This window comes from Microplitis mediator, chromosome 2 (assembly GCF_029852145.1).
Source record: "Microplitis mediator isolate UGA2020A chromosome 2, iyMicMedi2.1, whole genome shotgun sequence".
Lineage (NCBI taxonomy): Eukaryota > Metazoa > Arthropoda > Insecta > Hymenoptera > Braconidae > Microplitis > Microplitis mediator.
The window spans coordinates 1,552,924-1,574,615 of record NC_079970.1 but is presented as its reverse complement, the minus strand read 5'-3'; the positions used below and the strand labels follow the sequence as shown (position 1 = coordinate 1,574,615).

Sequence of the window (21,692 nt, the reverse complement as noted above, 5' to 3'; positions counted from 1 at the left end):
AATAATTTTGAAAACCGGAACAAAAATGTCAAAGGTGTTTGCGTTGCACAATTCTGTAATATAAAGACTTTATCAATTAAATAAATCCGGTCGTTCAACTGTAACTTTACACTTTTATTATTATTATTTATATAACAACAAATATAAAATATTTAGTGATAATAATAATGAGTGTAAATGTAGCAGACATCAGACAAATTTTAAATTTCAAATAAATCGAGTAAATAATTAATAAAATAAAATTTTTTAAAAGTGCGCATTTAAAAAATTTAAAAATTAGTAAGCGCATTTTTTACAAATATTATTTTTGTGATAATAATAATGAGTGTAAATGTAGCAGATATCAGACAAATTTTAAATTTCAAATAAATACAGTAAATAATTTAAAAAATTAAATTTTTAAAAAGTGCGCATTTAAAAAATTTAAAAATTAGTAAGCGCATTTTTTACAAATATTATTTTTGTGATAATAATAATGAGTGTAAATGTAGCAGATATCAGACAAATTTTAAATTTCAAATAAATACAGTAAATAATTTAAAAAATTAAATTTTTAAAAAGTGCGCATTTAAAAAATTTAAAAATTAGTAAGCGCATTTTTTACAAATATTATTTTTGTGATAATAATAATGAGTGTAAATGTAGCAGATATCAGACAAATTTTAAATTTCAAATAAATACAGTAAATAATTTAAAAAATTAAATTTTTAAAAAGTGCGCATTTAAAAAATTTAAAAATTAGTAAGCGCATTTTTTACAAATATTATTTTTGTGATAATAATAATGAGTGTAAATGTAGCAGATATCAGACAAATTTTAAATTTCAAATAAATACAGTAAATAATTTAAAAAATTAAATTTTTAAAAAGTGCGCATTTAAAAAATTTAAAAATTAGTAAGCGCATTTTTTTCAAATATGATTTTTAAAATTATTTATTTATAATTTTAAATTTTTCTGATGTCTGCTACATTCACACACAAATGTCTGCTAACTTTACTATCATTAATAAATGATGATCCTGAAGTTAGCAGATAATTAAAAATTTTCGGATTTTTTTTTCCAGCAAATAAATTACAAAAAAATAAAAACTAAAAATATGCACTTGTAGAGAATTTAAAAAACTACAGGTGCAATTTTTTCAATTTTTTTTTTTTTATAATTTACTGTCTAAAATAAAATCCAAAAATTATTAGACATCCGCTAACTTCAGTATCATTAATAAATGACAATAAAGTTAGCAGACATTTAAAAATTTTTTGATTTTTTTTAACAAAAAAATAAATAATAAAAAATATATTTTGAAAAATTGCACGTATAGTTTATTAAATTTCCGACATGTGCATTTTTTTAGAAATTTTTTTTTTCATTGTTTATCTGTCAAAAAAAATTTTTTTAATTTCAAATGTCTGCTAACTTTACTATCATTAATAATAATAGTCATTTAATTAGATAATTATTTTTCTAAAAAAAATAATAAAGAAAAATAAATTTCTGTTTTGAGAGTAAGGAAATAAAAATATATGAGTTAAATATATTAATCATTAAAAAACTCAATTAGTGATTAATGATAACGAACAAGAAAAAGACTAAAAAAAAAAGGATTTATTGATTTGTTTAAAGTTCAAATATGGAAGCAAGACAAGTTTTGCTAAATTTAATAATATATCAGTCGTGTCGGGGTAAAAATTAGTATGAGCTGCATGTCTTACTCATAGTCCGAGGTTACAAAGTTAAAGACATATATATGAATATATACATATATATGTATAGAATGAAAATGATAATAACGAATGTTAGCTGGCGACTTTGGTCAGTATTCACGTGGACTCCTGACTGTTAAGTTCAGTTTTACTCAGCGTTTTGTTGACCTGTAGTTTTACCTACTTGTCATACCTGTACTATAATACTAGGTATAGACGTAGATATAGATATATATTAATATAATCGGGCATCATATGTACATCAGCATCACTCGTCCTTCATTCAATCCACAAGTAAATGGAGTGATTATTTTGCCGCGTCATTTGATTAATTAAATATTCGAATTTTTTTTAAACTAAATTGTAAAATAGAAAATCAATCGATATTTGTTTTATTTTGTAAATAAATAAAACAATAAACTGTCTGGTGTAAGTCATTTGTTTGCGAAAAATCCCGTTTGTGAAAAATTGTAAAATAAGTACTATTTCAATTAGTATTTATGTAATTGAGGTAAATGACAAGTAATTGATCGCTTTTCCGAGGCTGCTGGGTTTACCTTTTTAAATTGAGACGTGGACAGTCCTGCAGGTTAAACGTAAACGTATACATATATAGATATATATTTTAAATATACGTGGGATTTTTTTTGGTAAAAATTTGGAGTAAAATGTCTCGTACAATTGCAATCGTTTTATTTATCTGCTTTGGTGAGTACAAAGATTACTTTTTATTCAATTTTTTTTTTTATCAGCTATTTATTTATTTAAATGTATCGACTTGCTTTTAATTTTAATGTAAAATAATTAATTAATTAAGTGGATCGTTTTGTATTAATTTTGATTTTAAAAAATTAATAACTTAAGTGGATCGTTTTGCTTTTAATTTTGATTTTAAAAATTAATTACTTTTTAATTTATCGTTTTGCTATTAATTTTGATTTTAAAAAATTAATTACTTAAGTGGATCATTTTGTATTAATTTTGATTTTAAAAAATTAATAACTTAAGTGGATCGTTTTGCTTTTAATTTTGATTAAAAATAATTAATTACTTTGTTTTTTATATTTTTTAATTCTGACTTATAATAATAATTACTTTTTTTTTTTTAATGTTTTGATTACAATTTTGTGTAATTTCATTGATTACCGGATTCAAAAATTTAATTATTTTATTAATGAGTATTTGATTAAATTTTTTAATTTTGATGACTAAAAAATTTAAGTAATTGGAGTTTTATTAAAAAAAAAAAAATTTAATAATTGCAATCATTAATATTCTGTTTAAAAAATTTTGATCACAATTTTTTGTCATTTCATTGATTACCAGATTCAAAAAATTAATTATTTTATCAATGAGTATTTAATTAATTGAAATTTCAATTGTTAAAAAATCTGAGTAATTAAAATTTCAAAAATAAAATATGTGAGTAATTATAATAATTAATTAATTTATCTCATACAATTATTAAGATCTAATGATTTATTTACTTAAAACAGAAGCGATAATTCCATAATTTGAACACCTGTTCATACAATTGAGTAATTAATCAACTGATTCATCAGTAATTATCCACTATCACTAGTATATTAATTAAGATAATAAACATTTTTAAATAACTTTTATATTAAAACATTTTCTTTATCCCTTTACTGCAAATTTATTTATTTTACTCCAAATAAATTTTTCTTTCAAAATTTAAATTAAATTTATCATAAAATTGTATTACAGATGTATGATATATTTTAAAATAATTGCATTACATAGATAAAAAAAAACATAAATAGAAGCCTTATATGTTACGTATTTAAATGATGTAACATCTTAATCTGTTATTTAAAATTAAATATGTATATTTATTTACTTATTTTTCGAGTTCAGTTGCATACTTTATTGATGATCATTTTAAAAAATAAAAATTATCTTTAAAAAAATAAAATCTCTCGTTTATTCACTGTAAGTTTTTAATCGTCAGTGGATTTAAAATGGAGGAAAAAAACCAAGAGCTAGTGATACATACACGAAAAAAATTTTTTTTTACCACAAGATAAGATAACTTACGGTAACAAAATTCTGCCCTAATATACGGATAATGAAGCATTCGTTTACAAGCAATGGTTTGTAACTGTAACAAAACTGTCGTGTTCCAACAAAGAAACTGATTTGTTAAAGTAACCCCTGGTAGAAATTTTTTAGAATTTTCTCTGAAAAACCCAGTTCTAAAGTTCTAAATCCTTTTTCAAAGTTCTAAAGACTTTTTCAGAGTTTTTCAGAAAAAATCCCGAAAAATTTCCACTAGGGGCAGAATGAATTTGTAGCATTAACAGAAATTTTTGTAATCATAAGCTAAGATTACTTATGATAGCAAATTAAATGCCGGCTTTAAAATGCGACGATATTATTATAATAAACATCATGTGTTCTCATAACAAAATGACTTATTAATTACGATACAAATTCATTTGTTACCGTAAGCTAATTATTTTTGTCATTATAACAAAATCTTTCGTTATCCCGTCTTTTGTTATCAGGACGAAATTAGTTTTTTCCGTGTAATAAATAAATATATGAAAAAAATTAAAATAAAAAAAAAAACTATGGATTTATGAATGAAAAAATAAATATATTGATATTTCAGGAGTATCCAGTAATGTGGTAATGAGTCAGCTTCTGTTGACGAACTTACTGCCGGGAGCGAACTTACTGCCGGGAGGTTTCGCGGGCGCAGATCTTGATTCCTTGAACGAGACGGCACTCGGACAGGTTGAAAACGTAAAAAACCAGTTTAAAAATAAATGCGAAAAAAATGGTGGCCCGGATGTTTATGACAAAGTGCTGAAAGCCAACGATGAGATACAAAACTGCATCAAAGGACTCGTTAATATGACGGAGCTGCAGGATGAGATCGAGAAGGCCAAGCCGACAGGGGACCTTGATATTGTATTCAAAAAGTACTGTATGAAAAAGCCGACATTGAAAAAATGTATCACCGATTTTACATCGACCGTGGAACCCTGCCTTGAAACCCAAGAACGTGATACTGTTAAAATAGCGTTAAATGTCACTGATTCACTTCTCAATTTTATTTGTCACAAAGAAGGAGATCGTATTGCTCGTAAGTGTTTTTTATTTTTGTCTAATGATAATTATCAGTTATTTATCATTTTTTCATACTTGTTATTGATTATCATCGGGTTTTATTGCAGTATTTATTGCCGCTGGTGGTCCGGAATGCTTTAAATCACAACAAGAAGGTCTTCAGCAGTGTATGAATTCAACTTACGGTGGATATTTACCAACAAGCGAAGCTGAGAACTCGACACCTAGTCTTGAAAGTTTACCTAAATTGTTATTTGGAGTTAAGGAATGCAGGTTAATATTTATTTTAATATCTGGGAGCTTATAATTTAAGGCCATGCTCAGTATCCCCCATTTTTTTTTAAATTTCAATGGCTTTCAATTATGACCGTAGCCAAATTTTGTTAATTGATTAAAAAGAAATTAAAACTTTAATTGAAGGGAGAACGTGGTCGTCATTTCACTAAGATACAGGTTTAAAAAAAAATTACTTGCAGTTGATGTCAATCGGGAGCTGAACGAAATTTTTGAAATAAATTTCAGTAAAATCTTCATGTCAATTTTATAATTCGAATTTAAAAATTTTCTAGAGCAAAATTTATTAAAAAAATTTAATTTAACTCCTGATTGATGACAACTGCAAGTAATTTTTTTTAAATTCTATATCAAGGTGAAATTACGACCACGTTCTCCCTTTTTCAATTAAGGTTTTAATTTTTTTTTAATTAATTGATAAATTGGGGGCAGTGTCTGAGAATGCCCTTGAATAAAATAAATTAATAAATGATTTTTTTTAGCGACATGGAGAAACTGAGGGGATGCGTTGTCACGGAGTTAGAAAAATGTACCGACCCAACACCTGGAAATATTGCCGACGCATTATTTACTTTTGTAAAACGTGTGACTCCTTGTGAAAATCTTTTGAGCGGACGATCTGCTGCTCTAGTTGAAGAAAATCCAAAATTGCATGGGCGCAACAGTTCTCCCATCAGTGCTAGCAGTTTTTATTCGCTGGTATTCATCACCGCAGCACTTGCGCTGGCCTAAATTTCAATTTGTAATTTTTATTAATATAATTATTATTATTTTGTTCATTAATTCAGACAAATTACACTTTAATTGTGTTGTTAATAAATTTAATGGTTTATTTTAAGCTGTTGTTTTTTTGATACGTGATCAGGTCGAATGTTGTGGAGAAATTAATAATTGTACACATATCAAATAAATGTTAACTTGGAGTTTTTAAATTTAGTTGTTACTTGTCGTGTTTTGTATTTTTATATTGGTATATGTTATTAATATATTGATATATAGATAGATAGATATATGATGTTGGCACTATTATAAATATAAATATATGAAGCACTGGAAAATAACAATTAATATAATAAATAAAAATATATGAAAAATAATTAATGATTTTTATTTATTAATTAGCATTAATCAATTATTAATAAGTTTAATTATATATTATTAGTTATTAATTTTGAACGATTTTCAGTTCAAAAACTACCTTACTTTTGGGGGTACCCCATTTGCCCCCCCCCCCTCCCCTAGTTAAGAGAAAATACAAAAATTTAATCTGTGCTGGCTTCTGTGATAATAAAAATTAAAAAAATTAATTTGGTATGAGTGAAAAAAAATATATTAGACGACTAATAAAAAAAAATATGACTATGTGTAAATTTTTTTTCAAGAATCCCATGATTATACAAATCATCAAATTTGAATAATAGAAATAAAAAAAAGAATAAGAGTTAATTTTAGAGTAAAGATTTTAATAAACAATTAAATTCAAATCATGTGTTATAAATTTGACAGTAATATTTGGGCAGTCATCTACTGACTGTAGGTTGCTCGTTAGTAATTAATTTTAAAAAATTTTCAGTTCAAAAACTACCTTACTAATTTTATCAGTAACGATAAATTCAAATTTATTTTTATTAAAATCATTAACTTTTTTGAATTTAAAAATCTGAGATTTTTTATGATCCAGAAGTTAGCAGACAATCAACAATTTTTGGATTTTTTTTTCACCAAATCAATTGCAAAAAAAAAAAAAAACTAAGAAAATGCACATGTAGAAAATAAAAAAATCTACAAGTGCAATTTTTTTAAATATTTTTTTTTTTATAATTTATCATTTTTTTTAAATTCAAAAAATTATTTGACGTTTGCTAACTTCAATATCATGATTTTTTATGATCCTGAAGTTAGCAGACAATTCAAAATTTTTGGATTTTTTTTTGAACAATTAAATTTGAAGAAAAAAAAAAATAAAAACATGCACATGTAGAAAATTTTAAAAACTACAGGTGCAATTTTTTCAAATATTTTTTTTCTTCTGGTTTATCGTCTAAAAAAAAATCCAAAAATTATTAGACGTCTGCTAACTTCAGTATCATGATTTTTTATGATTCTAAAGTTAGCAGATGATCCTGAAGATAGCAGACATTTAAAAATTTTTGAATTTTTGTTTTTCAACAAATCAATTCCAAAAAAATAAACCAAAAATATGCACATGTAGAAAATTCAAAAAACTACCGGTGCAATTTTTTCAAAAATTTTGTTTTTATAATTTACCATTAAGAAAAAAAATCCAAAAATTATTAGACGTCAGCTAACTTCAGTATCATGATTTTTTTTCTTTTTTTGCAAACTAGTTTCATATTTTTCAAGGACAATAATTAATAAAAAAAATTAATACAATACTTTTAAATATACGTATGTATAGGTTTAAATTTATATATATATATATATATATACATATGTATATGTGTATAGATATATACAATAATGCATAACCTTTGCAAGATCAAAAGTAGTCATCAGAATGTAAAGAAAATAAATAATAAAATAAACAAAAACTAAAGATAAGATGACGTAAATCCAGTGAATTGATAATAAATAATTTTTTAATAATTTTTACAATAAACATAAACAAATATAATAATAATCATAATAACTCGTGATGATAGAAAAAAATTTATCAAATTTACTGTTACGTGCTGTCACTATTCGTCTAGACAATAAAGAGTTCACTGTCCATGAAATCAAATGAAACATTTATATTTATCAAAGCAATATTCACATATTATTTATTTATTTATTTATTTAACAATCACACAAAATCATAAAACCCGCCAATTTTTATTTATTTAAATTAAAACGTAACTTTTGAGTTGTGAGTCAGCAGTAATTTAGTGATAAATAAAAATATTCAAAGGTAAGTTTTAAATTTTACTTATAAATTTAATTCATTTATGAGAACAAATTTAAATTTCCGTAGAAATGGAGCCGAAACCGGCAAGACCAAATTATACGAATCAGATTGAGGAAAATAATAAAATCCCAGCGGGTTTTGTTTATGAAAATCGTGGAAAATACACAGATAATAAATCTAGTGAAGAATGCGTTTTATTAACAAGCGAATCCAAAGGGGGACTGTCACATCCACGTGCGTTATTATTTTTAGGACTATGGTATATATTTAGTGGGTGCACGTTATTTCTTAATAAATATATTTTGTCTTACATGGAAGGCGACCCAACAATCTTAGGTAATTTATTTATTTATTTACCAGCATACAAAATATATACAGAGATGAAAATCATCTGAACATAGTCCTGGTGAAAACACTTGTTCATAAAAAAGTTAAATAATTTTATGCTTCCGGTCATCCAACAAAAGAGACCATACTCATAGCAATGATCATACATGCGTAGATTAAAACGTGTGAAAAATAAAAAATCTAAATTAAAGTGAACTACATTTTAAATGGTCACAATCCAACGCGTTAATTTTAATCTAAATGTTTTATATAAGGTAGAGGTACCATTTGTGGCCACTGCTCCACTTTTGGACCTTCAATCCTTTATTTTAATTAATGAAAAAGTGAAATAATATTTTCATTTTAATAGCAGGAGAGAAGTATCTTCATACATATTTAAAAAATTGATTGTGTGATTGGGTCTTTTACAAATTTTTTTATTTGAATTTTTCAAACGTCCAAAACTGGGTCTAAAGTGGCCAAAAACGGTACCTCTACCCTACACAAAAAAAAAGAGTCAAAATCTTGAGTCAGGAAAATATTTTTGAAGATAAGCGTTTTCGAGTACCAAGTAAAGATTTTTGACGCAAGGGAATTTGTCTTGGTCAGAGGAGATTTATTTTATGAGAAAATTGAGGTTTTCAATAAAATTTTCTTAGCTCAAAAATATTTAACTTCAGTCGAGATTTTTTTCTGTGTACTGAGATATTTATGGCCAGTTTTTTAAACCGGGTTTTAATTAATGTTGCTAGTGTATCTATAAACCAGCAATAATAATTAAATCCCGGATTAAAAATAAACCCGGTTTGAAAACCTGGCCCTTAATTAATCGCTCGAATTTATTTATTTCCTGTAAATTATTAATTAATTATTGATTTTAATGCAGGGGCGTTTCAGATGATAACGACAGCGATATGTGGGTTCATCCAGATGTATTTCCCATGTGGGATGTACAAAACAAGCCCGCGGCTGGTGAAACCACCTGGATTTTACAGGCACATGATATTGGTCGGCTGCACGCGTTTCACTACAGTCTTACTTGGGCTGGTAGCCCTCAATTATGTTGCTGTCAGTTTTACTGAAACTATTAAAAGTTCAGCTCCGTTATTTACTGTTCTTATTAGCAGATATTTATTAGGTAATTGTACACTTATAGTCATTTTAATTAAAAAATCCTTTAGATGATGACTTACGACAATCATTTGCGATTCACTTTTTGTCGTCACAAGTCTTTTAAGCAGACGTTTTTTCGATGTAAATTTCTGATTGTCATCAGCATTTTGGTGGCTTATCGATAGGTCAAAAAACAGCCTCAAGCCCAAAAATGGAGCAGTGGCCACAAATGCTACTTCTGCTCTACATGATAAAAATAATTTACAGGTGAACGCACAGGATTTTATGTTAATTTATCATTGATACCAGTAATGGGTGGCCTAGCACTTTGTTCAGTAAACGAACTAAGTTTCGACTTCAAAGGTTTTATCGCAGCGATGGCCACAAATCTCACTGAATGTCTGCAAAATGTATATTCGAAAATGTTAATTAGCGGTGACAGTTTTAAATATACGTAAGTATTATTTTTCCTAATCATCAATAATTAACTTGGATTTAAATTTACAAAATATTATATTTAGACCAGCAGAGCTGCAGTTTTATACGAGTCTCGCATCAATCGTCGTACAAATACCAGTGACATTATTATTTGTCGATTTATATACATTGCAACATTCCTTTAGTACAAAACTTTTAATGTCATTTTTATTGAACGGCGTGTTCTTCCATTTTCAAAGTATTACCGCCTATGTACTGATGGATTATATCAGTCCAGTTACACACAGGTAATTATTATTATTATTACTGAATATTAATTATTATTTATAATAATAATAAATGTTTTAGTGTTGCCAATACAGCAAAAAGAGCATTTCTCATATGGTTATCTGTGATATTATTCGATAATCCGGTCACAGGTTTGTCTGCTCTAGGTACGTGTACAGTAATTGCGGGTGTGTTGTTGTACAACCGCGCACAAGAGTACGACAGAGCTAAAATAAACAAACTACGGTTCAACTCTAAAATAAATCTACACTGACTCCGACTTGGAAATTATTAAATGTTTACTTAATTAATTTTAGTTTAGGTCAGATGCAATAAAGTATAATTTTTATTAAAGATCATTGTTTTTATTTAATTATTATTTTATAAATATCAACGATGACAGACGGAAATGTCATTACATGGAGAGAAATTTACGGTAACAATTACAATATATTGTAAGAATGCTTCCCATGTTGTATGGTAACCGGTTTTTTTTTTTTTACACAGAAAAAATAGATTTCTTGACGCAAGAAATATTTTGCACTATGAATTGAAGACAAACATTTTCTTTAGGGGTGTGCGAATATCATTCGAATCGAATCGAATATTCGACTAGTTCGAATAATTCGAATAGTTCAAATAATTGTCTTGTGCTCTTAAATTAATCGATTTCGATGAAAAAGTTGTTTTGTTCGGGTGTATTTGGCTCAATTTGAATATTTTTTTTCATAGAACTCATTACTCAAATAATAAAAATTTTATTGTTAAAAAAAGTGTCATCCGGTCATATCTGAAATGAAAAGGTAAATTTCGTATGTTGATTCGAAAATTCTACATAAATTAAATAAAACATGCTACACGACAAAATTTTTTTCAAATTTTTCATGTCAGACAGTCTGCAAGATGTCTTTGAAATTCGATTTTCGAAAATCGGTCCGAAAGCAATAACTTCCCAAATTTTAGGAAATTTACAATTTTCTTAGCGAGAAGTTAAAAATGTCGATAATTACGACGAATACGAATTCTTCTTTAATTTAATAGTTAGTTTATTATTTGGTTTGAATTCAGATTATTCGAAAAATTCGAACTATTTGAATGATTCGAATAATTCGATTCGATTCGAGATGAATAATTCGTAAATTCGAATATTCGCACACCCCTAATTTTCTTTTATTTTTTTCCTCGCCTCAAAAAATTTTTTTTTGCTCCAAAAAAAAATTTTTCTAGACCCAAGATAATTTTTGTTTTCAATTTATCAACCATAAAAATACAGTAAAAATTTTTTGTGCCAAGAAATCCTTATTACTGTGTAAATATCAATTATAAAAATTTCACCCATACAAATTATGGTAATAATTCATATCTATACGATATTGGAATAATTTCTATAAAATTTTGGTAATAATTCCCATAACTTACAGTAAAAATTACCATAATATTATATAATACTGAAATTAGCAGACTTCTGATTATTTTTAGATATTTTTTAAATCGATAAATTATTAAAAAAAAAATATTTTAAAAAATTGCACTTACAGTTTTTTTAATTTTCTACATGTGCATTTTTTTTTCTTTTTTTTTTTTCAAGTTGTTGAAAAAAAAATCAAAAATTCTTAATAGTCTGCAAACTTCAGGATCATGAGATTATAGTGATGATTCCTATAATCATTACCATAAATTATGGACATCATCACCAGAAATTTATTAACTTTTACCATAAGTTATGGGAATTATAAATCCAAGTAATGATTACCATAAAGTCATGGGTTGATATTTAATAAACGTACAAAGAACAGTTGCCATAATTTTTCTCTCCATAATATGACTGCTTTGAATAGATAAGGAGTAAAAAATAAACAACAATTTTACTATTAAAATCTTTAAATATTTATATAATTTATTGTGATGATGATAAAATATTATTTTAAAAGATTTAGGTAACTGAGTATATATTTTTTCAATGATTAAAATTAATATAAATTTATCTTGTTCGTTATCTTTATTTAAATATTCAAAAATCCTAGATCTTTAAATTAAAATTTTTGATAAATTTATCTTTGCTGATACCGCCAATCGTTAAACAAATTAAAGTCATAGATAAAACAATATTTTTTTAAAAAAGTGATAACTATTGGAATGAATGTGATGCAGACAGAAATATTAAATATATGAGTTTGGGACACGGAAACTGATAAAAATTTATATTTTCATAATTGACTGGCTTTCAGTGCTTGGTCCAAGTCAGCGATCAAGTCGCTCTCAGTCTCAATTCCAACTGACAGACGAATCAGCTTATCGTTGATACCCAATTCGTCTCTCGCTTCTTGGGTCAACGAGGCGTGTGTCATTGTTGATCTAATTACAGCCAATAAAATAGATAACAAAATGAGTTTAATTAGGTCAAGTGATTATAAATAAGTAATACATATATATATACATATATATTATGACACTCGTCAATAAACTTACGGTAATTCAGCCAGAGACTCATATCCACCGAGCGATTCTGCGACGACGAATATTTTCAATGCTTTTAAAAATTTACTTGAGTCGCCGTCTACATAAAATGATACCATGCCGCTGTGTCCTGACATTTGTTTCTTAGACAATTCATGTTGTGGATGTGATGGTAAAACTATTGATCATTAAACAAATAAATAAATAAATATTTAATTTTAAATAAATCATAAATAATAAATAATATTTCTTACGTGGATGAAAAACTCGAGTGACATGAGGATGCGCTTCAAGAAATTTACCAACAGCTAGTCCATTCTTCATATGCTGCTTCATCCTGACTTCAAGGGTCTTCAAACTTCGACTTACTTGAGAACAATCGAATGGTGATGGTACAATTCCAAGTGCTAAAAATTAAAAAAATTGTAAGATAAGAGACCTAGTACCCGATCAATTCATCAATTTGTATAGATATATTTAGTAGATATGAGTGATCGAGGACTAGTTCCTGATCAGGTACTGGGTCTCTTACTTTATTTTAAAATTATAATAATAAAATATTATTTTTATTTAATTATTCTAGTATTTTTAAGACAGTCTGCTTATCAGTTATCATTAAAAAAATGTTTAAATAGCCGCGTAATAAAACAATGACTAATAGAATAAAAAAAAGTAATTAACCATTTTGAATAAAGCGCAATCTTTTCTCGAGTTCATCGCTCCGCACAATAACTGCGCCCATGACAACATCAGAGTGACCGTTCATGTACTTTGTTATCGAGTAAATAACGGCGTCGGCACCGAGTTCTAATGGTCTCTAAAAAATAAATAAAATGACGCAATAGATATCTTAAGGCAAATAAAATAAGTGAACTTACTTGGAAATAACATGTTAGGAAACTGTTATCAACAACAACAATTATGTCAGATCTGACGGCTTTCACAGCGTCAACAATAGCCCGGATATCAATGAGCTTCAGCAATGGGTTCGTTGGTGATTCGATCCAGACCATCTGCAAATCGCAATAATAATAATAAATATTTGTGATCCGAGTGGAGCCTGGATCTCAGGTTTCTGACCGCTGACCGCTGGCTACTGGATACCCTGACAAAAAAAAAACATGGTAACGTACTTTGGTGTTGTTCTTGATGGCGTTGGTAAAGTTCTTGATGTTGTTGCCGTCAGCGAACGAGATGTCGATCTTATTTTTTGAGAGACAAGTCCTAAAATAACGGCTGGTGCCTCCGTAGACGTCGTCGACACAGACGATGTGGTCCCCAGATTCTAGTAAAGCTGCCAGTGCAGTTGTCGCACCGAGTCCTGATGCGAATGTCAGCCCATGCTTGCCGTTCTCTATCGCTGCTAGAGTTGTCTCCAGCATATTACGGGTCGGGTTTCCACTTCTCCCGTACTCGAACCCCTGTTAATTTATTCATCATCATCAGCTACTTTAGTTATTGATAAATAAATATCATTGAATTAGTCTATTATATATTTTTATCACGTCAAGAGTTAATAAATATAAATTGACCGGTTTATTAATATGATTTAGTAGCACCCAGGAACTTTATTATTTTTAACTCAATTTTTTTAGTTCGTTGTCAAATAATTTATGTTTTAAATCTTATCAAATATTTATCTATCGGTTTAAAAATTTACTGCTGTAATATAATATATTATTAGCAAATTATTATTCTTATTTGAGTTGAGAAATTTATCAAATTTTTTTTATCAGACAAACAATTGGTCTGTTATCTGTTATGAGTTAACACTTGCTGTCATTTAATTAAGATTAAGTAATTAGGAACCTACGCGGTGTTCAGCAGGACCGTCTTGGCGGAAAGTCGTTGACATGACCAGTGGTCCAACAACGGGACAATAATTCCACTGCAGTGGATCTTGTCCAGCGTGAATTGCTTTTGTTGCGAAACCTTCTTCGGTATTAGTCGGCATTTTTATTTATCTGTAAGAAAAACGATGAGTGTATGAGGAAAAGTAATTGAAGTTATTATTAATAAATTGATTTATCCTTGAGTTAATTTATCGGGCAATTCTTTCCTCAGTATAAATCTTGATAAAGTTTTGAGCAAAATATATATATTAATATGCGAGGTATTTAGTAATTAGAGAAAATGAGCACGGAATAAATTATAAACGAGTTGGACGACGTAATTATAATTTTAGAAAATTTTTAAATTAAAATCACGGTCTCCAATAATTAAATATGATCCTGAAGTTAGCAGACAAAAATTTTAGGATTTTATTTTGAACAATTAAATTTGAAGAAAAAAATAAACTGAAAAAATGCACATGTAGAAAATTAAAAATACTATAAGTGCAATTTTTTGAAATACTTTTTTTTTAATTTATCGTTTTTTAAAAAATCCAAGAATTAATTTTTTAAAAATTTTTATCATCTCAAAGTTAACAAACAATTAACAATTTTCTAATTAAAAAAAAAAATAAATAAAAAATATTCACATGTAGAAAATTAAAAAATCTAGAGGTGCAATTTTTTGAAATATTTTTTTTTTAATTTATCGTTTTTTAAAAAATTCAAGAATTAATTTTTTTTTTAATTTTTATCATCTTAAAGTTAACAAACAATTAACAATTTTCTAATTAAAAAAAAAAATAAATAAAAAATATACACGTGTAGAAAATTAAAAAATCTAGAGGTGCAATTTTTTGAAATATTTTTTTTTTAATTTATCGTGTTTAAAAAAATTCAAAATTACTTGGCTAATTTTAGTATCATGAATTTTTTACGTGGCAAACATCTTGGAGTTTTAAATAGACGTCAAAAAAAATATAACAGATAATTGACAAATGATATTTAGCAAATTATTACATCATCTCATGACATCTGATACTCGCCGAAAATTTACCAAAAAATTGAAATTTAAAAATTTAAATTTACTGTCAGTAAATAATTATGGAAAACGAATGTAATTATAAGCGAAAGTACTTACTGTTTTTATTGATTACAAAAGTAATGACAATTAGAGCCAAGACAGCAAGCAGCAGGCAGCTTTGAATCCAAGACCTCACCGGCTTAAACGGCAACTCAGCAATGGCTTGCTCGGAGTCTTGGGCCGAGCAAATAAAGAACCAGCGAGTTTCATGATTACGATGTTGATGATCAACCAATACGCATTAACACATGTCACTTGTGCCAACACTAAATATACTACACTCGCTACTCACACAACCCAAGTGGCCAAATGTTAACTTTTTCGTATCGAAAAAGTTAACAAAAAAAATGTTAACATTTATATTGAGATGTAAAAAGGCAAATTTTTATCAACAAATATCACTACTAATGTCCAGCAAAATGTTAACTTTTTTCTGTCTCAAAAAGATAACTTTTTGGTAACAAATTGTTAACTATTTATTGACATTTTCATAACTTAATGTTGACATTTTTCAACTTTTTGTTAACAAATCACAATGTGTTTTTGGTTACCAAAAACATAACAAATTGTTAACTTTTTATTGGTAACAAGTTGATGGAAAAAAGTTGACTTTAATTTAACAAATCAGTCTTATTTTAGTTGATTTAATGTTAACAATTTTAAGGATCATTAGAGGTTAGGGGTAGTATAAACCGCGGGAAATTTGAAAATTTACAAATAAACAAACATAAATTCTAAAAATATTCTATCATGAAATGAAATATTTATTTTTTCTTGTTTATATACATATATTAAACAAGAAAAAATAAATATTTCATTTCATGATAGAATATTTTTAGAATTGTGTTTATATTTATTTGTAAATTGTAATCACTCGCAGTTTATTGTGACAAATATACAATTTTTTATAATTGGAATGCTTAAATTTATTAACAATTTCTTTACAACATTCATAGGTTTTATATTAATAACAATAATAGTAATAATAATTGTGAGCTTAATATCAAGACTAGTTGTTGTGACTAGCGCACTGGTGACACTAACTTATAGTTTTATTTTTATCTGATAAGCTTACTTTTATGTTTTGAGATCATTAATTTAGGCTTAGAGAACAGAAAACTCTTTATACTATTAAAAAAAAGTTTTTTGAAAACAACTTGTAAATATAAAGATCGTAACTACAAATTATTTGGCAACTTTTTGCTTTTTGACAGAACCATTTGTAGGATCGGTATTCTTATTGGCTCGGTCACTACCGCGTTGAAACCAGGCTTTCATTTGATGTTCAACATCAGGTTTTGTAACGTTCAAAGTGCTTAATAAAATTTCTAAAAAAGAAAAAAAACGAAGAAAAATTAATGAACATAATAATTTAAATACAGCATTTATTTATAGCTTGTTTGGTTGTAAATTATTTTACTTTGACAGTAGAAAGATCAATCAAAGGCTTCAAAAAGCAAGTTATTGCTAGAACTTGAAGAGTAGATACCTTGCTTAAAAAATCTCATAGAATCCAATAGATTCTCATGAATTCCTAGAGAGATTTTATAAGAATAAATTTGTTCTATGAGAAGTGCTATAGTTAAGTATAGGGCCTTATACTTACAGCTATGAGAATCTATCGGATTTTTTAAGCAGGATAGTTAATCTTACAATATTATTTATCGCTCTATTACCACTAATAATTTCTACGAAGAAACATGCTGAGATTTTAATCTCACTGTGTAATCCGGACCATGTCACTTGTTTTGCCAACTCATCAGAAATGAATGATTCCAATGCAAAACGAGTGGCTTTTTGTACATTGCGACCACCAGCTTTCCGTATCATGTCTTTCTGTAATATTTTTATGATAGTTATTCAAAAATTATGAAATATCAACAGCTAATTAGTACTTACAAATTCATTTTGCATAGAAACATTGTTCTTGAGACTATGATTGAAGTTTGCGTAAAAGTTCGTCAGTCGCTTCACGTGTGATTTTATGTTTAACATGCCACTCTTTTATGAACTCAGTAAGAATCGAATCATTATCACCACTAGCAACTTGATTGTTCACATGGAAATTAAGTAACTAATACTCTGATCGGGTTACTGGTTGATCAAAAAAGTTAAGCCCATCAATCAATGGCAAAGGCTCATCATTAGCTTGATCGACAGCTCCTGAAAAACGGCTAGGATCATCTGAAACGTCTGAATCGCGGCTACTGTTATCGTCGTCATGGTCGTTGTCGTTATTGTTATTGTTGTAAATATTAATGTTAGTGTTATTATTATTATTATTATTTAAGTTAGATAACAAATATTCCAGTGCAAGTATTTGTTGCGTACGTCGTTTTAGTTGTCGTGGTCCAAGCAAATCAAGCGGTTTTCGTATCCGCTGTCGAAAATTTTCCATACTTATATATAAAATTTTACCTTTTATGAACCGTTGAGTATTGTTAATCAATAGCTATAAATTATATTATAAATTATTTCACAGTAATTAAAAGACAAAATAATATTAGGTTATGTTGTTCACATCACACTCGAGCGTTTATATATATATATATATATCCGAAATGGCGGCTTGTACAGCGTTTACCGCCTTTTTTGTGGTTGAAAACATCTAAATGTCAACAAATTGATAACAAAATGAAATACTATAATATTAGCAAAATGTTAACCCAAAATTGTTAGTAAAATGTTAACAATAAAATGCTATCTTTTGAATAATACTAAAAAGTCAACATATATGTAACATTTTAGCGATGATAAATTATCAACATTAAATTGGTAACTTTTATTTATCTCTAAAAAGTCACCATTTATAACTACATTTTATGGTAACATTTTGCTAACATTTTCATATTATATTTTGTTAACATTTTTATGTTAACTTTAAGACAACTTTTAAAAGTTATCTTTTTCAAAAGTACTTTTTGTTACCATTTTGATAACATTTAGAAATAGCAAAAAGTTGACTTGGAATAGATAACTAAAAGCCAACAAAAAGCTGAGCTGGCCACTTGGGAAACTACAGCCAAATACAAATCCATCACCGCCTTTTACTGCTTCCGGAACCAACTTTTTTTTCGAATTTTTTCCCGCCACTTTCATTTTATTTATCCAGTGACGAAATAAATCCTTATGTACATGATAATTAATCAAATTAATAAACAAAAATTAATTCATTTCATTTTAATTGCCAGAGTAATTAAATTTTGAGGTTAGAATTTGCCGCCAGAAATTTAAAACATCTGAAAAAATAAAAAGCAAAAATATTTTTAAAACAAACAAATACATTTTTTAAATTTACCTTGAATTTTAAATAAATAATTCATATATTTCTTATATTATTTACCTTTTGTCATAAATATACACATATATATTTTTTACGAGTGTGAGTGTAGCAGACGTCAGACAAATTTAAAATTATAAATAAACAGAGTAAATAATTATAAAAAATGCACTTATTAATTTTTAAATTTTTTAAACGCGCGTTTTTTTTAAATTTTATTTTATTAATTATTTACTCTATTTATTTATAATTTTAAATTCATCTGATGTCTGCTACATTCACACTCATTATTTTTTATTGTTATTTAATGCCGTTAAAAATAAAATAACAAAACTTGAATTTATAAATCAGCCATTTTTATAAACAGATCAAATATCAATTCAAATAAATTTAAAAATTTTCCTTTCACTTTTATTTACTACGCGTACTCTACATTCCATTATCTTTCCTTATTACTCATAAATTAATATATAAATATATAAATATACATATAACTAAAAATATTGACACTGCACTTTTTTTTTTAAACTTTACGCAAGTCACCAAAAAATTGCGTAATCACCAAAATTTGAAATAATTTAAATTAATTGCACTTAATAATTATTAATTACCAATTGTTAATTAATTATAGTAATATATTAATTAATTAACTTATATTTTCATTATTATAATTAATAATAATAATAAAAAACTAAATAATTTTTTTTTAAAAGCGCGCGCGTCTAGTTCTGCGCACGAAATCGCATATGTTTTTATAACAAAATATATATATAGATATATGTACATATGTATGTATTATATGTTTGTGTATGTATATACATATGTATATGAATGTAGAATAGTTGTTATATGTTTGATGTTTGTAACCAATCTGAGAGATATGACAAATAATAAAAGTATAATTATTTTACTGGCAATTATTGGAATTAATTTGACACTTGCTGCTGTTATCAATGAAGTAAAACTTAAAAAAGATCCATGTGTTGTATTGTGTGATAAAATACCGGTATCATTTTTTTTGGCAACTGATAAACTAATAAGTGATTCGGTAATTACAATATTTAATATTATTTATCATAAATAATTATTGTTGTTAAATTATTACTTATGATTATAATTATTTTCACTAATTACTGACAGTGATTGTTTATAGACAATTAAATTTTCAGGTTGAAGGGACCAAGAAATGCTGTCAGAGAGGTTGTAGATTTTTTAATCTCGCAGACTCGCAGCAGGGAATTGATAAAAATGAACTGAATGACACCAAGGACGCCTGTGAATCATGTAATTAATTTACATTTTTTAATCAATTAATTGGAAAAAAAATATTTGAAAAAATGCACTTATAGTTTTTTAAATTTTCTACATGTGCATTTTTTTTGTTTTTGTTTTTTTTTAATTTATTTGCTGGAAAAAAAAATCAAAAGATTTTTCATTGTCTGCTAACTGAATGTAGCAGACATCAGACAAATTTAAAATTAATAAATAGAGTAAATAATTAATAAAATTGAATTAAAAAAAAATGCACATTTAGAAAATTTTGAAATTAATAAGTGCATTTTTTCGAAATATTTTTTTTTAAATTTCTTACTCCGTTTATTTATAATTTCAAATTTGTCTGATGTCTGGTACATTGATGATTCAGAAGTTAGCAGACAATCAGCAATTTTTAGATTTTTTTTTCACCAAATCAATTGCAAAAAAAAAAAAATAAAAAATTGCACATGTAGAAAATAAAAAAATCTCCAAGTGCAATTTTTCAAAATATTTTTTTTTTCATAATTTATAATTTTTTTTTAAATTCCAAAAATTATTTGACGTTTGCTAACTTCAGTATCATGGTACATTGGTACTCATGCTGACTGAAGGATCATTCCTAAAATACTTTTAATTGTTTGTGCGCTAATAAGTTTTGTTAATTACTCAGCGTGTTCAGAAGCCTACGAAAATGTCAACGAGAGATTTGCCTGCATCGTCGGATGCACTTTCATGGCCAAGCAGCGGATCTTCGATCTGGTGTCCATATTATCAGCAGCTCTATCAACCGAAGATGATTTGATTGCCCATCATTTCCTGGTGACTTCCATAGACATGCCGGACAATACGATCCTGAGCGACCCCGGGTTGAAGAAAGAAATTTTACCCGGATGGTGGGACACCGAAGGATTTAAATTACCCCAGACTTTTATTAAATCCGTCCCGCAGGACTCAGCAGTAAGTCCTTTTTTAAAATTAATTTACTAGACATCTCCACTGACATTCAATTTGTTTATGCAGGCAATGGATTATAACATATCCCCGGACTATTCAGGCGAACAGGATCAATCATTCCCATGGCCAGCAACAAATTGGCTGCAGTGCGCATCCAAACATACCGGGATCCCGCGCTGGATCCTGAGCTGCTCTATAATTATCGGAGTGATAGCAGTGATTTGGATCGTAGTAGTCAGTGAAAAGTCGGCGGACTCAAAAGTAAATGATAATAACAACAAAAGTATTAATGACAGCAACAATGACGAACACAGCAGAGTTATTTTGATTTATCCGAATGATAAGACTCCGCCTGATTATGCGGATTGCGTTAATGAAGAAAAGAAATTGATAATATAATTAATTTGTATTAAATTGTAAAAGTTATTATTATTATTACTATAATTAATATTAATGTTTTGTCGTAAATAATTTGCTTTAATTGTGAAGAAATAAAAAATTAGTGTGTCAATATCGAAAATATATTAAGTTATATAAATATTAAATATGTAATAAATTGTAAAAGATATTATTGTTATAATAATTATTATTATTTTGTCGTAAACTTGAATATTAAATAAATAACCGGAAATTAATAAATAATTGTCATGATTGGAGATGCCGGGGGTCTGAAAGTATTAAAAG

General features: G+C 27.1%; 5 protein-coding genes across 8 annotated transcripts; 3 read left to right on the top strand and 2 right to left on the bottom strand.

The window, feature by feature from the left end:
• The first annotated feature begins 1,798 nt into the window (after positions 1-1,798).
• Positions 1,799-6,023, top strand: LOC130663042 (27 kDa hemolymph protein-like). The gene is made up of 4 exons (XM_057462084.1): positions 1,799-2,409; positions 4,337-4,813; positions 4,905-5,070; positions 5,574-6,023. The coding sequence occupies exons 1-4, from the start codon at positions 2,370-2,372 to the stop codon at positions 5,821-5,823; spliced, it is 933 nt and encodes a 310-aa protein (XP_057318067.1). The 5' UTR covers positions 1,799-2,369; the 3' UTR covers positions 5,824-6,023.
• Positions 6,024-7,559: 1,536 nt separating this feature from the next.
• Positions 7,560-12,413, top strand: LOC130678666 (solute carrier family 35 member E2A-like). Its single transcript, XM_057486031.1, has 6 exons — positions 7,560-8,002; positions 8,066-8,335; positions 9,213-9,464; positions 9,707-9,893; positions 9,961-10,164; positions 10,226-12,413. Exons 2-6 carry the CDS (start codon positions 8,068-8,070, stop codon positions 10,416-10,418), a joined length of 1,104 nt encoding a protein of 367 aa, XP_057342014.1. The 5' UTR covers positions 7,560-8,002; positions 8,066-8,067; the 3' UTR covers positions 10,419-12,413.
• Positions 12,171-15,749, bottom strand: LOC130678665 (cystathionine gamma-lyase). Its single transcript, XM_057486030.1, has 8 exons — positions 15,575-15,749; positions 14,415-14,565; positions 13,735-14,022; positions 13,480-13,614; positions 13,283-13,418; positions 12,856-13,008; positions 12,614-12,779; positions 12,171-12,499 (listed from the first exon to the last, which is right to left on the bottom strand). Exons 2-8 carry the CDS (start codon positions 14,553-14,555, stop codon positions 12,352-12,354), a joined length of 1,167 nt encoding a protein of 388 aa, XP_057342013.1. The 5' UTR covers positions 14,556-14,565; positions 15,575-15,749; the 3' UTR covers positions 12,171-12,351.
• Positions 15,750-16,418: 669 nt separating this feature from the next.
• Positions 16,419-18,235, bottom strand: LOC130678669 (uncharacterized). Of its 4 annotated transcripts, none has more exons than XM_057486036.1 (4): positions 17,936-18,124; positions 17,417-17,710; positions 17,194-17,353; positions 16,419-16,845 (listed from the first exon to the last, which is right to left on the bottom strand). In XM_057486036.1, exons 2-4 carry the CDS (start codon positions 17,510-17,512, stop codon positions 16,703-16,705), a joined length of 399 nt encoding a protein of 132 aa, XP_057342019.1. In that variant the 5' UTR covers positions 17,513-17,710; positions 17,936-18,124; the 3' UTR covers positions 16,419-16,702. The 4 variants fall into 4 exon arrangements, with proteins under 4 accessions (XP_057342019.1, XP_057342021.1, XP_057342018.1 ...); XM_057486038.1 differs by having other exon boundaries at positions 17,417-17,691; XM_057486035.1 differs by having other exon boundaries at positions 17,417-17,680; positions 17,936-18,123.
• Positions 18,236-19,590: 1,355 nt separating this feature from the next.
• Positions 19,591-21,660, top strand: LOC130678667 (transmembrane protein 59-like). The gene is made up of 4 exons (XM_057486032.1): positions 19,591-19,845; positions 19,967-20,081; positions 20,725-21,011; positions 21,075-21,660. Exons 1-4 carry the CDS (start codon positions 19,597-19,599, stop codon positions 21,405-21,407), a joined length of 984 nt encoding a protein of 327 aa, XP_057342015.1. The 5' UTR covers positions 19,591-19,596; the 3' UTR covers positions 21,408-21,660.
• The last annotated feature ends 32 nt before the right edge of the window (positions 21,661-21,692 follow it).